The sequence below is a fragment of the Spermophilus citellus genome (assembly GCF_964194105.1).
Source record: "Spermophilus citellus genome assembly, chromosome: 5".
Classification (NCBI taxonomy): domain Eukaryota; kingdom Metazoa; phylum Chordata; class Mammalia; order Rodentia; family Sciuridae; genus Spermophilus; species Spermophilus citellus.
Window position 1 is genome coordinate 146081865 of NC_138186.1, and position 24542 is coordinate 146106406.

Below are 24542 nucleotides of genomic sequence, written 5' to 3' on the forward strand. Positions count from 1 at the left end.
ATAAGGTATGGCATTGCTTGTCTTTCCTGTCTTGATATAGTGTAACTTTCCTAATGCAGGAGCTAATTACCCATCTTGTGGATTATCCTGTGTCTTTCTTCTTTTCCTTCTATGCCTGACTTGCCTCTTGGACTTTTGGGCTCACTAATACTTCCATTAGGATTAGTCAAAGGGGGAGGGGAAAAAAAGGGAAATTCTCTCAGAAAATAACTGTTTCCTGCTTAGGGGGATTTTTTTTTTTTTTTTTTTTTTTTTTTGTACAGGGGATTGAAACCAGGGATGCTTTACTCCTGAGTTACATCCCCAGCTCTCACTCGCGCGCGTGCGCGCGCACGCACTCTCTCTCTCTCTCTCTCTCTCTCTCTCTCTCTCTCTCTCTCTCTATATATATATATATATATATATATATATAAAACCAGGTTCTCACTAAATTGCTTAAGGTTAGTACCTTGCTAAGTTGCTGAGGCTGGCCTTGAATTGCAGTCCTCCTGCCTTAGCCTTACTGGGATTATAGGCATGAGCTACCATGCCTGACTTAGGTGAAAGATTTATGGGAAAAGTTAAAATTATTACTCTACATTCATACTTTGATATGCTTGCTGGGCCATCCTATGAGTCACAAAAATTAGAACCCATGTATGGTAGAATACTCCTGTGTAAATAGTTCCATATTAGTAGTCAGGAGACCTAATTTTAATCCAGCTTTTCCGTTTCTACATGTATGACCTGGGGTATTCTTCTAGCCTTTCTGAACTTGTTTCCTCTGTCAAGTACCTGCTTAACTTCTCCCATATTGTGAAGATCATAAGAGACAATGTACGTTAAAATATGTGATAAACTGGTGCTGGTGATGTAGCTTACTGGTAGAATGCTTTCCTAAATATGCACCAGGCCCAGCACTACCATCGCACACACACATATACACACACACACACACAAAGATAAATTAAGGAAAAATACTCATAATTTTTAAACTACTATTTTTATTCAGCTTCCTGTGTAAATTTTTGTTTGATTTTGTTCATCCTGGTATAGCTTTGACTGGAACGATGGCTTGTTTGATGTGACTTGGAGTGAGAACAATGAACATGTCCTTGTCACCTGTAGTGGTGATGGCTCGCTGCAGCTCTGGGACACTGCCAAAGCCGCAGGGCCACTACAAGTCTATAAAGAACACACTCAAGAGGTAGGAAGAGAATCTCTTTATGCTGATTGTTTTTCTTTCTTAGACTTTGAAATCTGAGGAAATGCTTTCAGGGGACAAGTTTAACGTTTCTTATACATGTTAGATGTCACTTATTATCTGATTATTCAAATATAAAGTTGGCCTAAGGATCTGGAAAGAGAAGAAAAGGTCAGGCTTCTCATTAGGCCGTAAAAATGCCTCCAGTAGTATACTGTGGGTAGCGTCATTTCCCCCAGAGAGCCCCATACTTTATGCCATGAAGAATATGCTTTCCATGCAGTGCCTTAAGACAGGGGTAGGCGGACTTTTCACAAAATCATCACAAGATTATCTTTAGGCTTCATTAAGATTCCTGAGGATTTTCAGAATATATTTGAGACAGCACCAAATACTGAATATGAGACAGACTGTACTAAAGAAAATTTAAATGTAAATCCTATCTGGTTTGTGTGTCTAGATTTTCTGTGTATGCATGTGTAGCGTAGGCAATAGTTGGGGCTTTAGTCATACTAAAATACATATATATTTTTAAGGAACAGGATGGTAAAGACATTCTCTTTTAATGTTTAAAAAATTTAGGTAGCAACAGATCCTTCAGGTGATAACTTGCAAATTTACTTTCAAATTTGTATCAACTGCAGTGCCTATTCCATAGTAGGCCATCAATAAATTCTTGTTGGATGTAAGACTATTAGAGAAAAGATTGGTTATGGGAGGACATATATCAATTTTTATTAGTATTTGTGAGAAAAAATTGGTTATATGAGGCTTACAAATATGATTTTTATAGTTGTGGCTATTGAAAATTTAACATTTAAAAATTTTTCATTGTGTCATGGGAATAATGAAAACATTTATTAGATTTGGTTTTCCAATAACAATAAAGTGAAAATTGGAATTATTAATTCTAAGAGTGGTGAAGTATGAAATTTTGAAAAGTAGACTAGTTATTAGGGGACCAAAAAAAGTGAAGGAAGACAGGTGCTATTCAATATCTCTACTCTGTACAATGTTTTGTATTTTCAACTACTCCATTTTTATTTTATTGATTTTTATATAATAGTGAAATCCCCTTAAGCAACTTAAGGCACACAGTTGGTGCCCAACTTAAGGGTGGGGAGTAAAAAAATAATAGATGAACAATTTTCACTCATGGATTTTAGATAATTTTTTCTTTTTTATTGCCAGTATTTTTGTAAATTTATAAATATAGGAAATACTTTCACTTCTTCTGTGTTAAAATAGAAAACCAACAGTACCAGTAGTAGGGCCTTAATTATTAGTATATAAGAAAAACACTACACCAATGGGTTTTCTTAATTATGCATTTTAAATACAATGTGCATTTCATTTTTACATTTATGAATTGCCTATTCTGTTTTAGAAAACAGAGTGTAAGTTTTGAGTCCATTGAGATATTGATTTCAGTTTGAAATATTGTATAGAAAATTAATATTTCTAAGATTAGTACTGAAAACAGTGAAAATTTTTAGTTACTTTGTTATATCATGAAGGTTGTTTGAATAAATATAGTTGTAAATTACCATGTTTTTAGAGAATCACAGAGTATTAAGACAACTGTTAAAGGAAGAATTTTGTTTCAGGGTATTCAGTGAAAGAATTCCCATAGCACAACATTTCCAAAATTCAGACATATTTTGTGCCTTCATGAGTTTTACCACCTTCTTATACCACTTGTATTATAAATAATGTTTTTATTTTCTTTCATTTTAAAATGTTTTTTCCCTCAAGAGTTTTTTTTGTTTAATTTTTTGTTGACTTTTATTGCTTCTCTAAATAAAAAAGATGGATCATAAAATAATGCATCTAGTTACATAAAATGGGTCATGTTTATTTGATTTTTTTTCTTTAAATCAACTTAAATTATTACTTCATTTATTCTAAAATAGTAATATTTGTGAAGTTATAGGATTGTTAACTAATTTAGCATGTGCATTTACACACAGTAAATATAAAGCATTATAGTATGTTTTTAATGTATGCTAAAAGTATATATAGTGAATAAAATGTATATACCAGTTAAAAACATTTTTTATACAATCAGTGGTGTGTATATATTTCCTGGGAAATATGTTCTAGAATTTCCCTGATGGATGGTCATTTGTTCTTTACTTATCTCAGTGAAAATGAATTTCACTATATTTAGGAGGTAACTTATTTGACTTTTAGGTTACTCTAATGGTTGGAAAAGTGCTTTTTCTATGCCTGAATAAAGCTCCAATAGCACCCAGCATTGCATTGCTTCCCATGCCTTTTTCTGGAATAGTGAGACTAAGTCCACTCCCTCTTTTCTAGGAGAACCCTTGAAAATAGCCATCATGCCCTTTTTTAGTCTTCTCTTTTCCAAACTGTGCATTTGTCATTTCTTTAGACTGTCCTCCTATTACATGGTCTCTACATCTTTCACACTCCTGGAAACCCTCCTTTGGTACTCTCCTGTTTTTCTATGTCTCTTTTAATGTAGCCTACTTAATTTATTCCAGAAATGTGATGATCAGTGCCGTGCTATATAAGACTTTGCCACCATAATCTTGTGCCTCTGGTTCTAATAATATTCCCTGAAAAGGCTGTATATCTTTCTCAGCTGTGTCATAGTGGTGGGTTACTTTGAATTCACTAGTAAAATCTTGTGAAAATCTTTGTTATTTGAACAACTGTTAAACCAGATTTACATCATTCTATAATTATGAAACTGACTTTTTAAATTGAAAACATTTTGTTTTGTATCTTTTTTTACAACTTATTATTCTAGATTGTTCCTACTCATTTTCTTTTTAAATGCAATTTTTATGAGCATTTGTGTCATTTAGGATGCCTTGTAATAAATAGCCCAACAAAAGTAGCTTGAACGATTAGATTTTATTATTATTATCATTATTTTATTGTATTAATTTGCTTGGTTAGTAATAATAAACTAAGATAACCTTTTAGTATTTGTTACAGCATGAACTCCACTTCTTGATACTGATTTTTGTCTTAGTTCAGGATGCTATAGCAAGGTATCATAGACCGAGTGGCTTATAAACAACAGAAATTTGTCATAGTTCTGGAGGCTGGGAGTCCAAGATTAGGATGCTATCATGACCAGTTTCTGGTGAGAGCTCACTTCCAAATTTCAGACCATTGTCTTCACATTGTATATTCACATGGTAGAAAGAGGGTATGCAAGCTCTTGAGAGTCCCTTTTATAAGGCCAGTAATCCCATTCTTGAGAACTTAATCCTTGTGACCTGATTGAATTGAAGGCCCTACTTCCTGCTGACATCACATTGATGGTTGGGATTTCAACAAACAAATTTTGGGGGAACACATTCTGTACGTTGTATATACCAGGTGCTAAGAAACACTTAAAAAAGTATTTTAGGTCAAATGAATGCTTTGAGGAGTTTATAAATATTGTTGATAAGTTAGTAAGTGAATGAGTGTACACAGTTTGAGTGTTTTTCACTGGTATGTTCAGGGAAGCTATGTTATAAAATAGAGTAGCAAACAATGGGCCGTCTTCTCCTATGGAAGGGTGAACATCTTGGTTGCTGTCAGTCTTCGGTATGAGTCCTAGCTCTGTAATTTACCAGTTCTGTGACTTTGGGCAAGTTACTTATTTTTTTCTAAACCCTAGTTTCTTCATTTGTAAACTGAGCATAATAGTAGTTTGTATCAGGGTCATTGTGAGTGCTTGGACCAGAGCCAGCACTGAATAAATATGAACTATTACCATTTGCTGTTATAATGGCATTAGAAAAATGTAAAATGTGTTAGAAATTCTCTGTTTACTTATTTTAATACTTGATTACTTGTGACAAATGCCCTATAATCGATTTTCAGATGTTTAGATGAATCAAAAAGGAGAGATCTAACAGATATTTTAGGCTTTGAAGAATGAAGGTCTTGGTGATTTGAAAAGAAAGAAAAACATTATATATGTGTACAGCTTCTAAAGTTGGCATTGAAGCGCAATCAGATTCTTCTCTATATTGTTTAACTGGTGTTTGCTGAAGCCATTATTACTTTTGAACTCTCAAAATGCCTTTGTTTAGATTACTTCTGAACATATACTAGAAGTGGAAAAATAAAAAAAATTTAAAGTTCAGTAAGAAGGAGAAAAAAATGAGTGTAAACCCAAAATTTTGTTTTTCTGATTCATGATTTATGGCACAATATTGTTGATAGTGAGTTATGTTGACCTTAAAGATGATGTAGAATCAAGCCAGGCATGGTGGCATAGGCCCAGCTACTTGGGAGGCTGAGGCAGGAGGATTCCAAGTTTGAGGACAGCCTGGGTGACTTAATCAAGACTCTGTCTCAAATTAAAAAATAAAAAGGATATGGGGTATAGCTCAGTGGTAATATGCCCTAGGTTCAATCCCTAGTACCAAAAAAAAAAAAAGAAGAAGATGATGCAGAATCAATGTAATGTTTATTTCAGCTTTTCATTTTCAAATTACTTATTAAAATTTTTTAAAATAGTTAAATTTTGTCAAAATACCAAGGATTATTAATTTGCTGAATTTTTATAAGGTATAATTCATTAAAGTTTTTGAGCATAGCTTATGAAAATTTACTTTGAACTAAACATGAAACTTTTAGTAACCTATTGTGGAGAAAATATATTTGATTATACATTTTTTAGTAATGGTGTGCCATGTGGTTAAAATCTTGTTAACTTTAAAAAAAATGAATCAGTTATTCACCCTTTATTAATGATAGGTGCTGAGAAGGCTGTAATGATGGTACCAGTAAGAATATTAATGTAGAATGACAACCATTCATACATTTAACACTCATGTGATCCATTTATATATATATTTACATTTAAAGCTGCATAATAGATTTGCTGTCTAGAAGGAATTTTTTTCTTCCTTCCCCTCCCTCCTCTCCCTTTCCCTCCCCTCCCCTTATTTTCCTTAAAAAAAAAAAAATTGGAATGGTTAGAGGAAGGAATTAGACTCAATGTACTTCCTTTCTCATATTTAGAAACATTCAGCCATTCGTTTTAGAGTAGGTTACTGTAGTAAGATTTCTTTATAGTTTGAAATAGTAGTAAAACTTGTGATTGTGGAGGAAAATAGTTTCTAGTTAGGTATCAGTTGAATCAATTCTCTCATTTTAGATTTTACTGCCAGTAGGATGTAATATCTCTATTGGTCAGCTTTTTGTTACTATGACCAAAATACTTGACAAGAACAATTTAGAGAAGGAAAGGTTTATTTTGGTTCACAGTTTCAGAGGTTCAGTCTATTATTAGCTGACTCCATTGCTCTGGGCCAAAGTGAGGCAGAACATCATGGCAAAAGGGCATGGTGGAAGAAGCTCTGCTTCTGTCTTCCAAGAGGCAGAGAGGGTACAGAAGGGGCTGCAGGGAAGATGAACCATTCCAGGGCACATCCCCAGTGACCTACCTCTTCCAGCCATGCCTTACCTATCTATCACCCATTTGGCTCATTCATACTAATGGACGGATCAGGTTACAACTCTCATAATCTAACCATTTCCCCTCTGAACATTCCTATTTTAACTGTGCTTTGAGGGAATACCTTGATCCAGTCTATAACAATATTGATTGTTACTTTTTAATCCTTATGTTTTAAAAGCATGGCCTAAATGAAAAATGATATGTGATGGAGATAGGCATCTGCATAAGTTAAGATCTGTGAAGGAGTGTGACACATTCAGGCAACCTCAAGTTCTTTGGTCTAATTGGAGCTCAAAGTGTATAGTAGAAAGATTGAAGATGAAGTAAGGAAGAGGGATAAAGGTCATTTCATGATGGACCTCTATCTTGTGCCTGGCTGGCAGGATTGGAGTTTATGCTGTGAAAATTCAAGAGAAAAATGATTATATAGATTTTGGGCACACCCTGTTGGTATAAAGCAGGCCACACATGGCTGGATAAACATTACCCATGTTCCACTTAATCCACTTTTTTAAGCATCAGCTGTTATATAGGACTAGACAAATCCTTCAGACATTTGAAATTTTAGCATTTAAAATGAGAAAGATGTGCAAATTCTTGTTTTAATTCAGTGGTTCTCAGACTTTGCCATACTTTAGTTAGCATCATCTGGGGAGCGTTTAAAAGTCTTCATGTCAGTTCACAACATCTGAGGATTGGAGCAAGCCATCAGTATTATTTAAAGATTCCTAGATGATTTCCGTGTACAGTGTTTGGAAGCCACTGCCTTAATTTCATAGTGATCATATGTGTATTGTCTAGTATTTTGAAGATTATAGTAATCAAAATGTAGATTTCAAAAATCTTTAATAAGGGGAGTGATTTACTTTACCTTGCAAAATCATTATTCACAGTCCATTTATCTAATCTCAAGGCTTTCTAAAAAATTTTAGAGAAAATGATAATTTTAAATAGATGGAAACTGTAATATAATGTATTCAAGTAAAGAAAAATTTTCATGCATGATTACTGCTACTATATCTGTCATTGCTCTCATTTACTCAGTGTAGGTGTCAACAATACACTTGTCTCCAAAGCAAGTTAGTGAGTGAACCGCAGATGGGAATTGGAACCCCATCTCTCTTATTTTAGAATCTATTAAGAAACATATGTAGGAGAATTATGCAACCTTATTTCATAATTTTAAATCATGAAACTAGAAATTATTTTTAGTTTTGCTGCAAGCTCATATGAAATGGATTTATTTGCAGAACTTTTTAAATATATGAGGAATTTTTTGTAAGACAGCAATATAAGCATACGTATTTTACTTTTTTACATTATTATAAACATGTATTACATTTTATATGTATATATTTCAAAAAGAAACAATAGAAAGATAATGAAAAAACTGAAAAAACTAATAAGGCTTTTAAAGGGAGTGGGGAAGAAAGGGGAGTGAGGACAAAGATGGATATAAGATTTCTCCATATTTTTGAGGTAGGATCATTGAAATACTTTATATAATTAGGAATCACAATTTGAATCAGAAAGAAAAAAGCAATGCTAAAAATTGAAAACAAACAGAAACAAATTAATATTGTTATCTGTCAAAAGGCGCCATGATCAGGTATTAAAAATAATGATTTCAAGTGACTTTAAGAAACCAGTATTGTTCACCCCAATGGGATATTTGATAAACAGTAAAAATTTTAAACTGCATTCAGAAAAATCAATGCTATTATTTGAAATTCTTATATGTATATCACAGGATAAAGCTTAACAGTAATTATGTCATCAGAAACCAAAATTTTTAATATAAGAAATAAGAGACATGGGAATATAGGGTAAGTAGAAACAATCTTAAAATTGGATGTTTTGTGTCAGAAAGCAAGGGGCCATTGGCTGCATGTCCATGGTTCAGAAGAAACAACTGGAAGTGGTTTTCAGTCAAGGATGGGACAATTTGAATATAACAAAGGATTATAGCAATGAATTGGAGTATAGGGTATATACACACCCTGTTATATATGTATTTTCTTTCATACATGAAATTATAATTATTAGAAAATAACTGATCAATATGATAAACAAGTCCTTATTCTGAAAACTGATAAATAAAGATAAAGGAACAAGGCATTTACCTTGCCTTTTCTGTGTGAATTTTATTGTAGAATAACAAAAAATTGATTAAATTTTTTATAACAAAATCCTAGCTAATATATGCAGAAGGAATAACAGAATTAGAAAATCATCATTTAGTAGCCCCTAATGAAATAATGACTGTAGGCGAGGGTCATCCATGGATGTTAAAATCATTAATTTAAGATTGAAACAGTCTCTGAACAATCTAGGATCACTAAAAGTGGGTCAATCAGAAATTATATGCTTCCTAATATAATAGGAAGCTACAAAAACATTGAACTGAATCTGATTAAGTCTCCAGATCTAACTTCCAAATTAAGGAAATAGGAAGGGTAGAGGAAGAAGTTAAATACCACTACGAGGAAACAATTAGCAAATCCAGAATATAAGACAGGACCAATAACTTGGTTGCTTGAGCAAGTAAATACTATGGGAAAGGTATTTAGATTAAGAGCCATAACAGCTAATTGTAAAATATGGACCTTATTTGGATAGTGGTTCAAATAAATCAACTGTAAAAAAAAGAAAAGATATTTTTGTGATAATCAGGAATATAAGAATATAAATTGAGTGTCAGTTGATATTGGAGACTTGTTAATCTTGCTAGGGGTGAAAATGCATAAAACTTAATAACTAATGTAAAAAAAATCCTTGTCTGCTGAAGTACTTATGAGTAAAATGGTCTGATACTTAAATACTTTAGCAGTGAGTCAATTTGTCAATAATGGGACAGATAAAACAAGATGGGCAAAAAATGTTGATAGTCACAGAAAGTGTGTAATAGGTACCTGGGGATTTATTATACTATTCTCTGTAATTTTGTTCATGCTTTAAAATTTCCATAATGAAAAATTATTTTTAGATTTAAGTTTTACATTAAAAGAAATATGTAGCCTTTCTAATTGCTTAGTAATTAAAAGTCAGTGTCCCTATCCTTTGCATTGATATGGATAAGTAAAAATTTATGGGCACAGTTTGTATTTGATGGTTTTTAATTAAATAGACCAACTTAAAAAGGGCATTATTTTACAGTAGATTAAAAATGAGTTCTTTGGGAATTAGTTTCAGTAATAAAATGTGTCCTCTCAAACTAGTTTTGCTGAAGTTCAGATTTCATAAAGCAGCACAAAACATTGTTCAGTGTTTTAAAATTTTTTTCTTTTTCCATTTTTCTCATTTTTTTTCACCACTGCCAAGAGTAATTACATAAGGTAGGCATTTAGAGGACCCTGCTTTTAAAGCATAAAATCCAATGCTGCATATTTTTCTTTTTATATTTAATTTGATCATTTGCCATGTCCACTTTGAGGGAGTAAAAGAAGAAATGAACTATTCAAATGGAGGGGCCAGAGGAGTAGGGTGAGAGGCAAAGGAAGGGGGAAGGATGGACTGTGGGCCTTCGACAGTCAGTGGTCATTGTGCTAAGATCAGTGAGAAGTCATTGCAGATTTAAAAAAAAAGCTATGAAATATTTAATACATTCAAAATATATGTAAAATGTAAAAAATGGTATATTGAACACTTGCATATTCACCATCTAGCTTAAGAAATAAAACATTACCTGCCCCATGGAAGTCCCTGATTACCCATCTCTAATCCTATCCCTCCTCTCTCTCCTTTTTTCCTTCCTTCTTCCCAGGAGTAACCACTAACCTCAATTTTCTATTTATGTTTTCTTTTTAGCTTTACTACCTATGTATGCATTCCTAAGTCATGCATAGTTTTGCATGATTTTGACCTTTGGGTAATATGAATCAACATGAATCTCATAATGTTGAGTGAAGATAAGTTTTGGAAGTCACATAGTCTGAAACCATTGGAAGGCTTTTTACAGGGGAGTGACATTTATACATTTTTTTCCTTCCTTTTTTTTTTTTTTTTTTGCAGTACTGGGGATCAAACTCAGGGTCTCACACAGGCTAGACAAACACCCTACCACTGAGCCCAGCCCTTTTTTATTTTATTTTGAGACAGGGTCTTGCTAAATTGCCCAGGCTGGGCTTGAATTTGTAATTCTTATATCCCTGATTATCACAAAAATATCTTTTCTTTTTTACAGTTGATTTATTTGAATCAGTATCCAAATAAGGTCCATATTTTACAATTAGCTGTTATGGCTCTTAATCTAAATACCTTTCCTATAGTATTTACTTGCTCAAGCAACCAAGTTATTGGTCCTGTCTTATATTCTGGATTTGGCTAATTGTTTCCTCGTGGTGGTATTTAACTTCTTCCTCTATCCTTCCTATTTCCTTAATTTGGAAGTTAGATCTGAAGACTTAGTCAGAAGCTGGGATTACAGGCATATGCCATCATACTTGTCTTAATATTGTTATTATTTTTATAATTTTTAAAATGCAGTCTAGTAATGGATTAGAGGTGAATAAGAATAGATGAGGAAAGCAGTTAAAGGATGGATCTCTTCAGAGAGATTACATACAGACTTTTTTTTTTTTTTTTTTTTTTTTTGGTATTAGGGTTGGAACCCAGGGTTGCTTTACCACTGAGCTGTAGCCCAAGCTCTTTTTATTTTATTAGGCAGGGTCTTGTCAACTTGCTGAGGCTGTTCTTGAACTTGCCATTCTTCTGCCTCAGCCTCTCAAGTCACTGGGATTACAGTTGTGTACCACGTCACCTGGTGACACACACACTGTTAACCCCCATCCTTTAGGATGTTATCACTCCTAACTCTTTACCCTTGCTGTTCCTCTGGTATGGAAGACTTGTTCCCTACTTAAAGTCTTTTCTAGTTCTCTCTATCTGAAGCCTTTCCTCTCATATTTGCAGAGTCCAGTCTTTTTCCACACTGAAATGTCTGCTTAGAGAGGTCATTCCTGTTTATTTTATTGAGAAGTGACCCTGCCCTTGTTATTGTTTTCTGATTTCCTTATTTTTCTTAATAGGTTTTTAAAATTGCAACTTGAAATTATGCATATTTTTATTTATAAGTGTCTTCTGCTTAAATATAATATCTGTGAGGGTCAGTCTTATCTAATACTGTAACTGCTCCTTTCTTTGTGCCTTGTACATAGTAGATGCTTAATAAATGTTTGTTGAATAGATTAGCAAATTGATTTGAGATTGGATTAACAAAATCCAGTTATTGTTTTTCATCTGTCTCCTTAAATATCTTTCTGGTTGTGAACTTTATTCAAAACCTGAAGTTAATGTCCAAACCATATTCATACTAGACATTTCCCCTTGGCTATCTTGCTGTGACTTCAAACTTTGTGTGTATAAAATTATACATTCATGCCCACCTTCCAGTGTTCCACTTTTGTTAATGCCACCATAACTGATAGTTGACAAAACCTTGGTATTATCTTGCTTTCACTAACCCTAATCCCTAGGGTGCTATTTATGTCCGGAGGCATCTGGGGTCACTGTTTCATCTCTGATTTCTGCTTACTGACATTTTAGCCAGCCCTCAAAGCCCTACTTAAGTCTTTTCTTCTGGGCATCAAGCTGAATCTTCCATCTTACACCCCTTTTGAACTTAATATCTGTAGTTCTTTCATTTTCAAGCATGATCTCCCAGCCTGCTAGTTCCTTTACTATGTCCAAATACTTTAAACATAGTAAGATAAGTGAGGTATTTATTGATTGAGTTGACTATGTTTCCTTAATTTCCCATTTAAAAGAATTTTTTTTAATTGTAGATGGACACAAGACCTTTATTTTATTTATTTATTTTTATGTGGTGCTGAGGATCGAACTCAGTGCCTCACTTGTGCTAGGCAAGTGTCTAACTACAAGCTACAACCCTAAGCCCTATTATCCCATTTTAAACCATGTTCTGTCCTTAACTTTGTTCTTTAGATCTATTACTTGCCACTTTGTTGTGTGACAGATAAGAAAGTGTCATCAGCATAATTTTCTTCTCTTCTGTTCTGCTAGGACTGGGTTCTGTCTGAGCTGATGGAGATGCCTGCAGTGTTAGAGATGACAAGTCATAGGGTTTTGACTCTGGCATCACACTGGAGTTGTGAGGAGGCAGGGGGCTATGAGCTGAAGATGTTAGTCTTTAGCTAGTAGTTCTCTATACTGTACTCAGTGACAATGCAGGTTGTGAAAGTAAATTTGATTAGCTAAATTATTTTAACCAATAATTAATGAGTGCCTCATTTATTGTGATGAATATAGTGTACTCAAAGCTCAGTGGTTTTGCTCATGAGGAGTCTCCAAAATCTAGCAGGTATGGCAGTTATTTAACATTACTTTTAGTAAAATTTGCCAAGTACTGGATTAGAAGTGGGTACAAACTGCTGGTGGAGTGCACAAAAAGGAGCATCTGACTCACTTGGGGGTTTCAGGGAGGTTTCAGTTCATAAGGGAAGTAATGGGGCCACATCTTGACAGATAAATGGGAATTCACAAATAAACAGGAGCTTTAAGTTCTTAGATAGGAAGAATTCACAAGCAAAATGGACTCATTCTGAGCCTAAATGCAGCTCCAGTGAGGATAGTACCAGCAAGGGCAGTACTATTTAAAACTATAAAGTTTTAAATTTTTTAAAAATAAAATTATTAAGGTTCCGGAAAAAAAATAAAATTTTACATTTTGTTCATCATGGATTTTTTTGCATTATTTTTAAATTTTAAAAATACTGCATTAACAGATTATTTATCTTGATAACCAAGTTTTAGGGTAGCTAAGTGAGTGTCTCATATACCCTACTCTAGTCCTGGCTCACCTGCTGCCCATATTCATGCAAGAGGGAAGGCACTTTGAATACTAAAGGAACCACTCATAAAGTAAACAGAAGGGGCAGCAAAAGCCAAGAGCTGTTGGGCATCTGTTAGTTATAGATAGAAAAAAGAGTTTGGAAGCAGTTGCTGAAGATCTTGACAGCTAAAGAATTTGACTTTATCCTCTAAATTTCCTCTATTAAGGGACCATATAGTAAATATTTTAGATTTTCTAGGCTACCAAGTAACTGTCACAAGTACTAAACTCAGCCCAAGCAGCACACAAAGCAGCCCATTATCAATGATTGGGTGTGGCTATGTTCCAATAAAACTTTATTTACAAATCAAGCATAGGGTCAACTTTGGCCCTGGTCCACTAGTTATAGTTTTCCAACTCCTGCTCTAAGCTGATGTGAAAAGTCAAAAATAACAACAATATACTTTAATAACAACAAAAATCTTCATTTAGCTTTGTGTGCCAGATGCTCTCAACATTTTGTTTTATATCCCATTTAATCTTCACTTCTATGTAGTAGATACCATATGCTAAGGTCATTATGTTTCCCTAAGTGTTACTTTTTAAGATTTCATATCTAAGTGACAAAACATCCAGATTGTAAAGGCGGTATTGGTATTACTGATTTTTTTTTTCATCAGGCTCTAACATGACTCAGTATATAGCACTGAGAAACAGGCAGCAAGTAACCCTTACTTATCACAGTAAATCCCATACACTTATATTTCCTATGTATATGTGGAAATTAAGAGTTTTAAGATTCAAAATAACCTCTAGCTGGTCATATTTAATGACATATACTCAGGTCCATGTCAGGATTACTTTCATCAAGTATAATTATGCACATATGTAAGTTTTGAAATGGTTCACTGAGAGCAGTGAAAGATAATAGTGGCAGTGGATAAATAAAGCTGTTTACCAAGAGATCTGAAAGGATCACCTGGTTTCTATAAGCTTTTTTTTTATCTTTTAAAGAAAGGCCAGATAGTGATATTAATTGAATTTTAATGCTTTCTGATAAACATTGACCAGGCAAGCTTTTTTTAGATGAGTAACTTTCTAATCTGCTTTGACATTTCTTCATGGGTGCTGCAAACAATGATTTGTTGGTAGGTTTAAAAACATGTGTAATTTGTTTTAGTGAAGAAGGTTTGGAAATATCCTGTAGAATCATATTAAGGGCAGTTGGAATCTTATCTACAAGGAGTATGCATGGAGGTATAGACAGAATTTCCATTCCATTTCTCAAACATCATGTTGAGATGGCTAGGACTTTATTTGATGTTTTAATAAAGTAAATTGGGTGTTCTAGCTGGCTATCATCATAAAGAGATAAAATATAATATTCAATTTAATATTGTTATCCTTTCTAAACACATTACATGTTTTTAGGTATATAGTGTTGATTGGAGCCAAACCAGAGGTGAACAGCTTGTGGTGTCTGGCTCATGGGATCAGACTATCAAAGTGGTATGTCAGCATTGTATTTAAAAACAAAAACTCTCTTTCCCGTGCTTCTACTGAATTTCTTTTCCAAAGTATTATTCTGTAACTTAAGAATTGAACGATTTTCTTTTTAAAAGATATATTAGAACATTAGAACTTAAAATTTTCTAGTCTTTTGGCTAGAACCTAATTAGCTTAGCATTGATTATTTTGGCCCCTTAAAGACCACCTTGCTTTTTATGAAAATAGATCTTAAAGCCTTGAGATAACATGTGTATTATATGTGTATATATAAATATATATGGTATATTGTACATGCAATATATGTAAAAGCATACATTTGAATTTATCTCTGTTAAATAATTAATCTATTCATTTATTTGTAGTGGGATCCAACTGTTGAAAAGTCTCTGTGCACCTTTAGAGGTCATGAAAATGTCATTTATAGCACAATCTGGTCTCCTCATATCCCTGGTTGTTTTGCTTCAGCTTCAGGTAAACAAATCTGAATTTACCAAAAACTTTACTTGCAGTGAGGGTGGCCTTGTTTTTCCCCATTAGGTGGCACTGTGTACCCTAAATTCAGAGAAAGTGGAACATGTTACTGTTCTTTGGTGCTCTTAAGAACTTTCATTCTTTATTAACCTCTTTAAAAGAATTAGCTGAGACTCAAATTGCTTTCCAATGAATCAATGAATCTGAGTCCTAAAGGATATCTCCTTGTTTCCTGGCAAGGACAGATTTGTGGATGGTAATGTCATAACTGAGATAATAAATTTGAAAGAGAAGATCTTTTGTCTTAGAACAGTATTGAACCTGTGAGATGCAGGGGGTGTGATTGGAGTGGGGGTTGTCAACAAGAGGTTGAGTTTGGAGCTAAAAAGTCTGGTCTTGTGAATAAAAATTGTGTCCTTGGCTCATGATTGGTAACCAAAGCCATTGTAGTAAATCAGAGGAGTCAGGGAAGACTAAGTAGAAGAAATCTTGAAATAGAGCACACCTGGGTAAACTGCTAGCCTCATGTCAAAATGGTTCTCTGACAGTTTTTATAAAGTTTTGTTGGAGCACAACCATGTCCATTCATTTGTATGTTGTGTCTGGCTGCTTTCACACTGTAGTGGCAGAATTGAGTAGTTATAGAAACCTAATGCCTCTCAAAGCCAAAAATACTTTCTGTGTAGCCCTTTACAGAGAGTGTTTGCTGACCCCTGCTATAAAACCTTGAGGGGAGGTAAATAATTGGAAGCTTTTATGCACAGTTACTTGTTTAGAGGAGGAGATAAGACAATAACTAGAGGAAGAAATAGTGTACTTCTAGCATTATCTTCTTATTTAATTATGCAGTATCCAAAGATAGGCAACCACTAGGTAAGATGTTTTCCATTCTTGATAATAAATTATGTCAGTGCCCTGAGTTTTTGAATTATGTTGAATGGTGTTTAGTTTGCTTTTAGTTGCTGTGACCATACTACCTAACAACAACAGAAAAGAAACTTAGAGACGGGAAAGTTTATTTTGGCTCATAGTTCCAAGGTTTTAGTCCATGGTCAGATGAGTCCATTGCTCTGTGCCCAAGGTGAAGCAGAACATTATGGTGGAAGGGCGTGGGGGAACGAAGCTGTTTTCCTCCAGGTGGGCAGGAGGCAGAGAGGAGAATAAGGGAGGAAGGGGCTACAGGGAAGATGAACCTTTCTAGGGCATGCCTGCAGTGGTCTACCTCCTCCAGCATACCTCATCTGCTACAGCTACCACCCAGTCCATTTAAACCAGGATGGACTGACTACGTTACAGTTTTCACAGTGTAATTATTTTACCTCCAGACATTCCTGCATTAACACAGGAGATTTTGGGGGACACTTCATATTCAGAACCATAACAAGTAGTTTCCATAGGAAATATAATGACAAATTATTTTCATTATTTTATTATTTTTTAACTTTAAAATTAAAAATAACCAATTTTTTGTGAATTCTGGAAGTATTATTAAGTTGAAGACACTCAAATAAAAACTTTGAGGTAAATTCTATGCAAACAAATATATCCACTTGGATTATGCAATTTTTTGACATTCTAATTGTGAATAATGGTAATATCTATGTATGGAGCCATAGTTAATTTAAGAAACATTTTGTTCTTTGATAAAATGAACATTTTCTAAAATGAAGAGTAGTTTACCTGTGAACTTATGAAATTAACACACTTTTAAGAATTTCTAAGTTATCTGAGTTGTAACTTTCTTATCCATGATCTGAATTAAATCTTTTCCAAAATATCAAGTCTTTTGGGATGAGACCACTAAAATATTGTTCCTACTTATATTTCCTTTTCTAGGGCTGAATTTATTCTTTGATATTTTATTTTTCTGTGGCACAGCTAACCATAGGCTGTATATATATTAAGTAAACAGCAATGTTAATATACTTGGAATTTATTAACCATTTAACCTATGTCTATAACTTGAGTTAATCATCTTTTATGCTTTTAATTTAACGTAAAGGATGAATTTCATGCATGTAGTCAGTCAGATCTGTGAGATGACCATAGTTCAGTTTAATTTTTAAAATTCTGCCTTTTTATATTTTTTACCATTGGTGAAAAGCCCTAACGTAAAATGTTAATTTGATTTACATTCACACAATTTTCTTAGGGGAGGAATGTCCTTGGCCTTATATATACTATTTCAATGAGGTCATTTCAAACTCTGGATGGAATTAGTGGTATAAAAAATTTCCACCTTCAACAATAGTAAAAGTAAAGGTATGTCTGCTGAGGGTGCTAATTGGCAGCATTCACAGTGAATTAATTTTAATAATAAGTATAATTTTGCATATTTGGAAAAATACCAGTAAGTAAAACTTAAACTACTGATAGAGTTTTAAAAAAATTATTCTACCTTGCTGTAATTGATATGCAGTTTTGTTTATGTTAACATTTAAAGTTCTAAAATTGCCTTCATTTGTTTTTTTTTTTTTTTGGGGGGGGTTGTTTTGGATACTGGAGATTGAACCCAGGACCTTGAATATGCTAAGCCCATGTTCTACCACAAGACTACACCTGCACCCCACCTTTATTTGTTTTTAACCATGTTCTTTATAGGCCTGTGACCAAATATAAAATCTGGTGACAAAATCATGAACTAATACAGCTGCATTTATTTAAGTATCTGTATAATGGTGTCTATTAGGCCTTTATTTGAACTAAGTCACACATATCTCTTCCTTTTACATTGGCTTTTGTGAAGCACTATATATTATTGACTCTGGATATTGCACATAGAATATTCAGTGTATGAGACTGAACAGTAGAAAAAGATTAATTGTAGAATGAGCAGTATAATCTGAATACTTAACTTTTAAACTACTCATACAGGGAAAATGGGTAATATATAAAAATGATCTTTCAGCGGCTGTGGCTGTGGCTCAGTGGTAGTGCACTTGCTTGGCATGGGTGAGGTGCTGGGTTTGATTCTCAGCACTGCATATAAATAAATAAAATAAAGGTCTATTGACAATTAAAAAATATTTTTAAAAAATGGTCCTTCAGGCTGTGGCTGTGGCTCAGCGGCTATTGGTGGCTCAGCAGTATCACACTTGCCAGGCATGTCTGAGGCACTGGGTTCGATTCTCAGCACCATGTATAAATAAATAAATAAATGAACGAATAAATAAATAAATAAATGTCTATCAACAACTTAAAAAAATCTTAAAAAGTGGTCTTTCATAGAAACTTCTGTTTACTTATATTAGCTTCATGTGTTATGTTAGAAATACAAATAGTAGTCATGTTATCCAGGACTTCTTTAATTAAAAGTGAAAAATATTCTGACCCAAACTGCATTAAGGAAGAAGATAATTTATGTTCTGACACAGTTGAAAAGTCTAGAACTAGCTTAGGCTTTAGAGGCTGGTTAGATGTAGGTCTCTGTCTCCTGTTATTGGTTTGGTGTCAGGTACCATATGTTGGCAAGATGGCAAAAGCTCCAACCCCTACATCTTTTCTAGCTTTTTCCAATAGGAAAGGAAGAGATTCTCTTGCAGACATTCAAAGTTTTATATTCTGTCATTGGTTCTGATAGGTACATGTGGATGTCTCTGCAGCAGTCACTCTGCCCAAGGAAGGGGATGAAATGTTTTGACTCACTTAGGTCTGGTTTAGCCTCTGCAGTTGGGAACAGAAAATGGGAGAAGGCAATACCTAAACTACCTGTGCTGAGGAGGGAAAGAGTGAATCTGATTCAGTAAAAGTAGGTAGGTAGATTCTAGAAGGCCAGTCTTCATTAAATTAGGTACATGTAAGGCTTAAAATAAATCAGAAGGGATTTAATGAATAAAGCATTGAACCTTTTAGCTCTAACATCTGTTCCTTAAAACAACCACAACAAAACCTTTTAAAATCTTTCCTTGTGAAATTGGATATAGTAAAGCTGTTTAGAATTTTTGAAAACTCATTGGAAGGTTGATTTATTGAACATTTACCATTTTCTTTCTTTAACATTTTTATTAGTTGTTGATGGACCTTTATTTATTATATGTGGTGCTGAGAATTGAATCCAGTGCCTCACACATGCTAGGCAAGCGCTCTACCACTGAGCCACACCCCTAGCCCCAAACATTTGCCATTTTATTGACATAGTCCTTCATGATGCTTTTCAAATAGTAGCCTGTTTCATAAATTTGAAAAGATTTAAAATTTCTTTTCTATTCTGCAGAACTTTTGTAAGGAGTTGTGGTGTAGTAAGCAGTAAACTCTTATTGTGCCATAGTCATTCCAAAGGAGACAAGAAAATTGCTTACCAAGCCATGTCAATGTATTAGCAGGCAAAGGAACTACTTACCAGATATTTTTTGCTTGTCTTGTTTTCATACATTTCCTATAGCACTGTATATTCTTTTATAGAGAATAAAATAATAGGAAATGTATAATGTATAATAAATGTATAATCTCTTATAACTGGATTCCTTTCACAGGCAAAGACTAAAATATTTTTGATTGTTATTACATGAGATATGGGAGCAACCATCTAATAAGATGTTTTAAAACAATATAATAAGAGTTTTAATAAACATCTAGTAAGAATTTTAAAAACAGATCCGAGGTTTATTTTGATTGTTGAGAGGGACATTGTCAGGTTCAGTCAGATATTTATTGAATATCTGTTTACTAGGCATAAGAGATTAAAGTGAGGAAAAAAATAGAGCTGTCCTCCTAAAGCATATTGTCCAGTAAGAAAGAGAGATGCTAAGAAAAAAATAGAAGCACATGATGGTAAGGGGTGTGAAGTTCTTTGCAGGAGAGGTACTATAATACAGTGATTAGGTATGTGGACTTTGGAGCTGGACTGCCTGGGATCAAGTTCTGTTCTCCTCACTATTGTGTGACTTTGGTCATGCTACTTGACCTCTATATTTTCATTATTTCTAAAATAAGATCGATAGTAATACTTCATCATGGCTCTGGAAATGTTACCTCCTTATGTAACACGAGTTCCTGGAATTCTATGGAAACATTATTTATTCCTGAGTTTATTAAGGTTGTTTGGTAGGGATGCTTCCCTGAGGAAGTAGTGTCTAAGCTGCTACCTATGAACTACCTATTGTTAGGAGATGAGGGGCAGGAGGCCAAGGGATGGGATGTGGACAGAACAGAGCATATTTGCAAAGGATCAGAATGGCCTTTGCAGTGCATGTGTGCTGCAGGAATGAGCAATCTTGGCTTTTCTGAGAATGAGAACTCTGAGCGGTGGCTGAAAGTATCTTGCTCTAGAGAATAGGGAGTGCACAGTTAGGTAATAACATACTAGTCCAGTGAAGAAGAATATTTGAGCTCTTTATATAAAGAGGATTAATATGAAGCAAACTTTCTTTTGAGCCATGAAAACTAAATTACTGCTTTTACAGACTCCATATAATTGCATAAGTCATAGCCATGCCTGAATGTGTGGGGTCTAGCCAGTAGTTAAAATAAACCTTATTCTACTGTAAGAGAAAGTCATATTACATCTGATAGCCATCTGGCATTTCAATTAAATCATTGGTGCCCAAAAGTACCCTTTTGGTACTTAGTTCACTCTCTTTGTACTCATTATTCTTACCTAATTTCCTCTTACTTACTGCAATTTGGAATTAGACATAGTAAAAGCCAGCACTTCCTATTCTGGTTCTGTTGCCAATGGCAGGTCTGCAAATGATAAAGAGAAGCTGGTAATTCAGGTGGGTCTATGGCATGTCATAGGACTCTGATAAACGTCTGGCTGATGATGAAAGGCCAGTTGTCTGGAAGATGTGATTTTAAATATCGATGTCCTGAAAGAGTTGAATGAGACATTCAGTATACCATTTGGCTAGAAAGTCTTTTCTTTTACTTAGGAAAGAGAGATGAGGACAGAGTACCAAATGTGTAACCATAGGAGTGATTAAAAGTCTTAGCTCCTGCAGAGCAGTCTTTACATTTTTGTGTCCCTTCGGTTAACTGCACTAGAGGGACAACCTAAACCGACTTAAAAAAAATGTTGTTTGAATATGATGGTTCAGAACTATAATATTGTGTCAAGAGAAATAGAGTAGCCATTCACCCAGCCTTTGTTGTGCTGTTGTTTATCTTTTACACACATACAGAATGGCATGTATTCTTATGTATACAGCCTGATGAATTTTCACAATGAGCACACCTGTGCAATCAACACTCTGTCCAAGAAACAGAACTGTACCAGAGGACCCCCTTCTGTTTTTCAAGTCACTACTCCTCCTCCCAGACACTCCACCCACGGTAAATATGTCTGCCTTCTGACAGCACAGATTAATAATGTTGCCTTCTTTATACTTTTGTGTCTTCTTTGTTTTGTTTGACACTGATTCTTTTGAAACTCAGCCATATTAGTGCTAAAATAAGTTACTTCGTCATCTCCTAATTTATACTCATTGTAATGCATTGGTACTTTAAGGAAATTCACACATTCAGATAATGTAATTATCAGGTGAATACAAGATAATTGGACTTCAGGCAGTGCTTTAGTCATGGCTGTATCAGACCTTATAGTTTCAGGTGTAGTATTAAATATTAGTTTTGAAAGTGAACAAGCATCACTTGTGCACTTTGTATGTTTTAGTGGAAGCTTCAGACTGAATCAGATGTTTTTATCTAGGGCTAGGCTTTTTAGAGATGAAACTTGGGAGAATACCTTTCACTATCTCCATGATAAGTGGTCTCCTTTGCCTGTAAGTGATAGTACTGGAATTGTCTTAAGTCATTGAGACATGTTTTGAAAGCATATCCTAGAAAGGGAAGGGATGCTTGAACTGCCCCATGACACATTCTCTGTCCTTGGTAACTTGATTTTGCAGTGAGACACATGACCCAGAGGCTTCTGAATGTTAAATTTGTAAATTCTACTATAAGAAAGTGGTTAGCATTATCTTTTTTCAATTATATTTCAGAAACACATACACACACACACACACACACACACACACACACAAACATGCACCCCAGATACCCCTCTTTGACCTGCTGGCTGTGGTCAAACAGGGAATGAGATATTACAGCTGGCTTTGCTTGGACTTGCTGCTGGCTGGTGTGAGCCTGTGTTGAACTATAAATCTTTTTAGAAGCATTTGGTGAGAAGAGGTTGTTCAGAGGCTGATGCTAGATATTCACGTGTCACTCTGCTGTAGATACTGAAGGCTGAGGAAAGTCAAAAAATGTCATTTAATCAAAGGTATTTGGAATTCTGAAACAAATTCCACTGGTTACTGGCTAAATTGGAAACAGTGGTTATTTATAAGGTCCATGAAGATATTTTAAGCTCTAGCCTATATCAGTTCAGAATTATTTCCATTTGGCCTATTCTCTTTTATCTCTGCCATCCTTAGGTCCAAAAATGTTAGTTACTTTTACCTATAAAAGTGTTTTCCAGCCTTTTATAAAGTAGCAGAGCGGTGTTTTGAAATTAAAGAAGGAAAAATTTCACACACAAAGCAATTTAGTACATATTTATGGATCTATAAGAGTATTACAAAACAGACTAAAGCAGGCATGCTGAAGTCATGCTTGTGGTGGCCTCTAGACAGGGAGAGTAGGAAGTGGGATTGGAAATGCACTGAAATTTTATCTATAATGCTTTATATTTTATTTCTAAATGACAGTCTACAAAATATCATATATATATATATATATATATATATATATATATATATATATATATGAAGGAGAGAAAGAAAGAAAATGTTTTTCTCCCAATTTAGAGAAAAAGTAACATAGAAGTCAGGTATACTAACACATACCTATAGTGCTAGCTTACTCTAGAGGTTGAGGTGGGGGACCACTTGAGTCTAGGAATGTGAGATCAGCCTAGGACACATAATGACAACATGTTTCAAACAAAAGAAAAGAAAGATAAAAAATAACAGAACAGTAATTCCTCAAGAATCAGCCAGCATTGTTGACTATGACATTTGTTCTATGGCAACATTAGGAGGCAGTGTAGTTAGTTGTAAAACGCACACACCGGAGAGCCAGACCAAGTGGGTTATGCTTGCATGTCCTGGTTCTGTTGCTTAGTATCTTGGGTAAGTCATTTCATCTCCATATGCTTCAGTTTCCTCATTTGTAAAATGCTATAATAATTACTTATGTTATAGTTTTTGTTTCATAATAATTTTTGTATTGTTTCATAAAAAGTTAATATATATATAAACTATTTAGACCAGCATCTGGCACATAGGAAGCACTCAATAAATATTAGCTGTTATTATTTGGAGGGACAGAGATGACTTCTAAATGTAGGTGCATTTTTTTCAGCTTTTAGACAATCATTAAGGATATATCATATATATGGCACCATATGAAGCCTTATCTTATTTAAGTCTTTTCTTGGAAGAGATACTTTATCATAGGTAAGGAAATTGAGGAGTTAAGTAACTACCAAATGATCAAACTGGTTAGAACCAAGTTTTGGAACCCTAAAGCCCCTGTTCTTAACCTCTACATTTCATTAGTACTAACAAATTTAATTCTTATCTTTCTTTAACAACTTCCAAATAAGCAGGGGAAAAAATGTCTAAAGTAGCTAAATTTAGCCATATAACATGGATTCATAATTAGATATATAGGAAAGTACATGTAGGATAATTTTAAAGTTAAGGATAATTTTAAAATTTAGCATTTTTAGATATCATATATTAGAGTGTGTATCTACCATGTGCTAGAGACCATGCCAGGTGCTCTACAGAAATTGTATTCTATTAAATTCTTATACTATACCCTGTGTTTTGTTTTTAAGAAATGAAAAATTAGTCTCAGAGATAGCATATACCCTATGCAAAGTCACACACTTAAAAATGAGCCCCCACCTGCTCTCATGCCAGAGTCTATACGTTCTTCATGAGGCCTAAGTAGCTTGCTTCTACTATTATTGTTGTTTATATTTTACTTTTGAGGTAAATGTATATACTTCTAGATTTTACTCATTCTATCATTTTTTCTTTCCTTATAGTTCAGAAAACTTGAAGTCAAACAGCATATAAAACATTTTGTCAGGGTAACTTTTTGCAATTAAACAATGTAAGCCAATTTTTGCATAAAGATTAAGGTATAATCTTTAAAATTCTTGAGTTTGTTTGTTCCAAAGAAAAAGTATACCTCCAGCTCAC

General features: G+C 34.1%; 1 protein-coding gene across 6 annotated transcripts in view; it reads left to right on the top strand.

Moving 5' to 3' along the window:
• PEX7 (peroxisomal biogenesis factor 7) overlaps nucleotides 1-24542 on the top strand; it is a 118500-nt gene that overhangs the window by 55088 nt on the left and 38870 nt on the right. For 2 of the 6 annotated variants that reach the window (XM_081293973.1, XM_081293972.1), the window contains exons 3-6: nucleotides 1036-1186; nucleotides 14842-14919; nucleotides 15282-15390; nucleotides 21510-21660. In XM_081293973.1, the coding sequence (XP_081150099.1) occupies nucleotides 1083-1186; nucleotides 14842-14919; nucleotides 15282-15390; nucleotides 21510-21660 (442 nt within the window). In that variant the 5' untranslated portion in view covers nucleotides 1036-1082. The remainder of the gene's footprint in view (nucleotides 1-1035; nucleotides 1187-14841; nucleotides 14920-15281; nucleotides 15391-21509; nucleotides 21661-24542) is intronic. The other 4 variants (XM_081293970.1, XM_081293975.1, XM_081293971.1 and 1 more) reach the window with 4 other exon arrangements.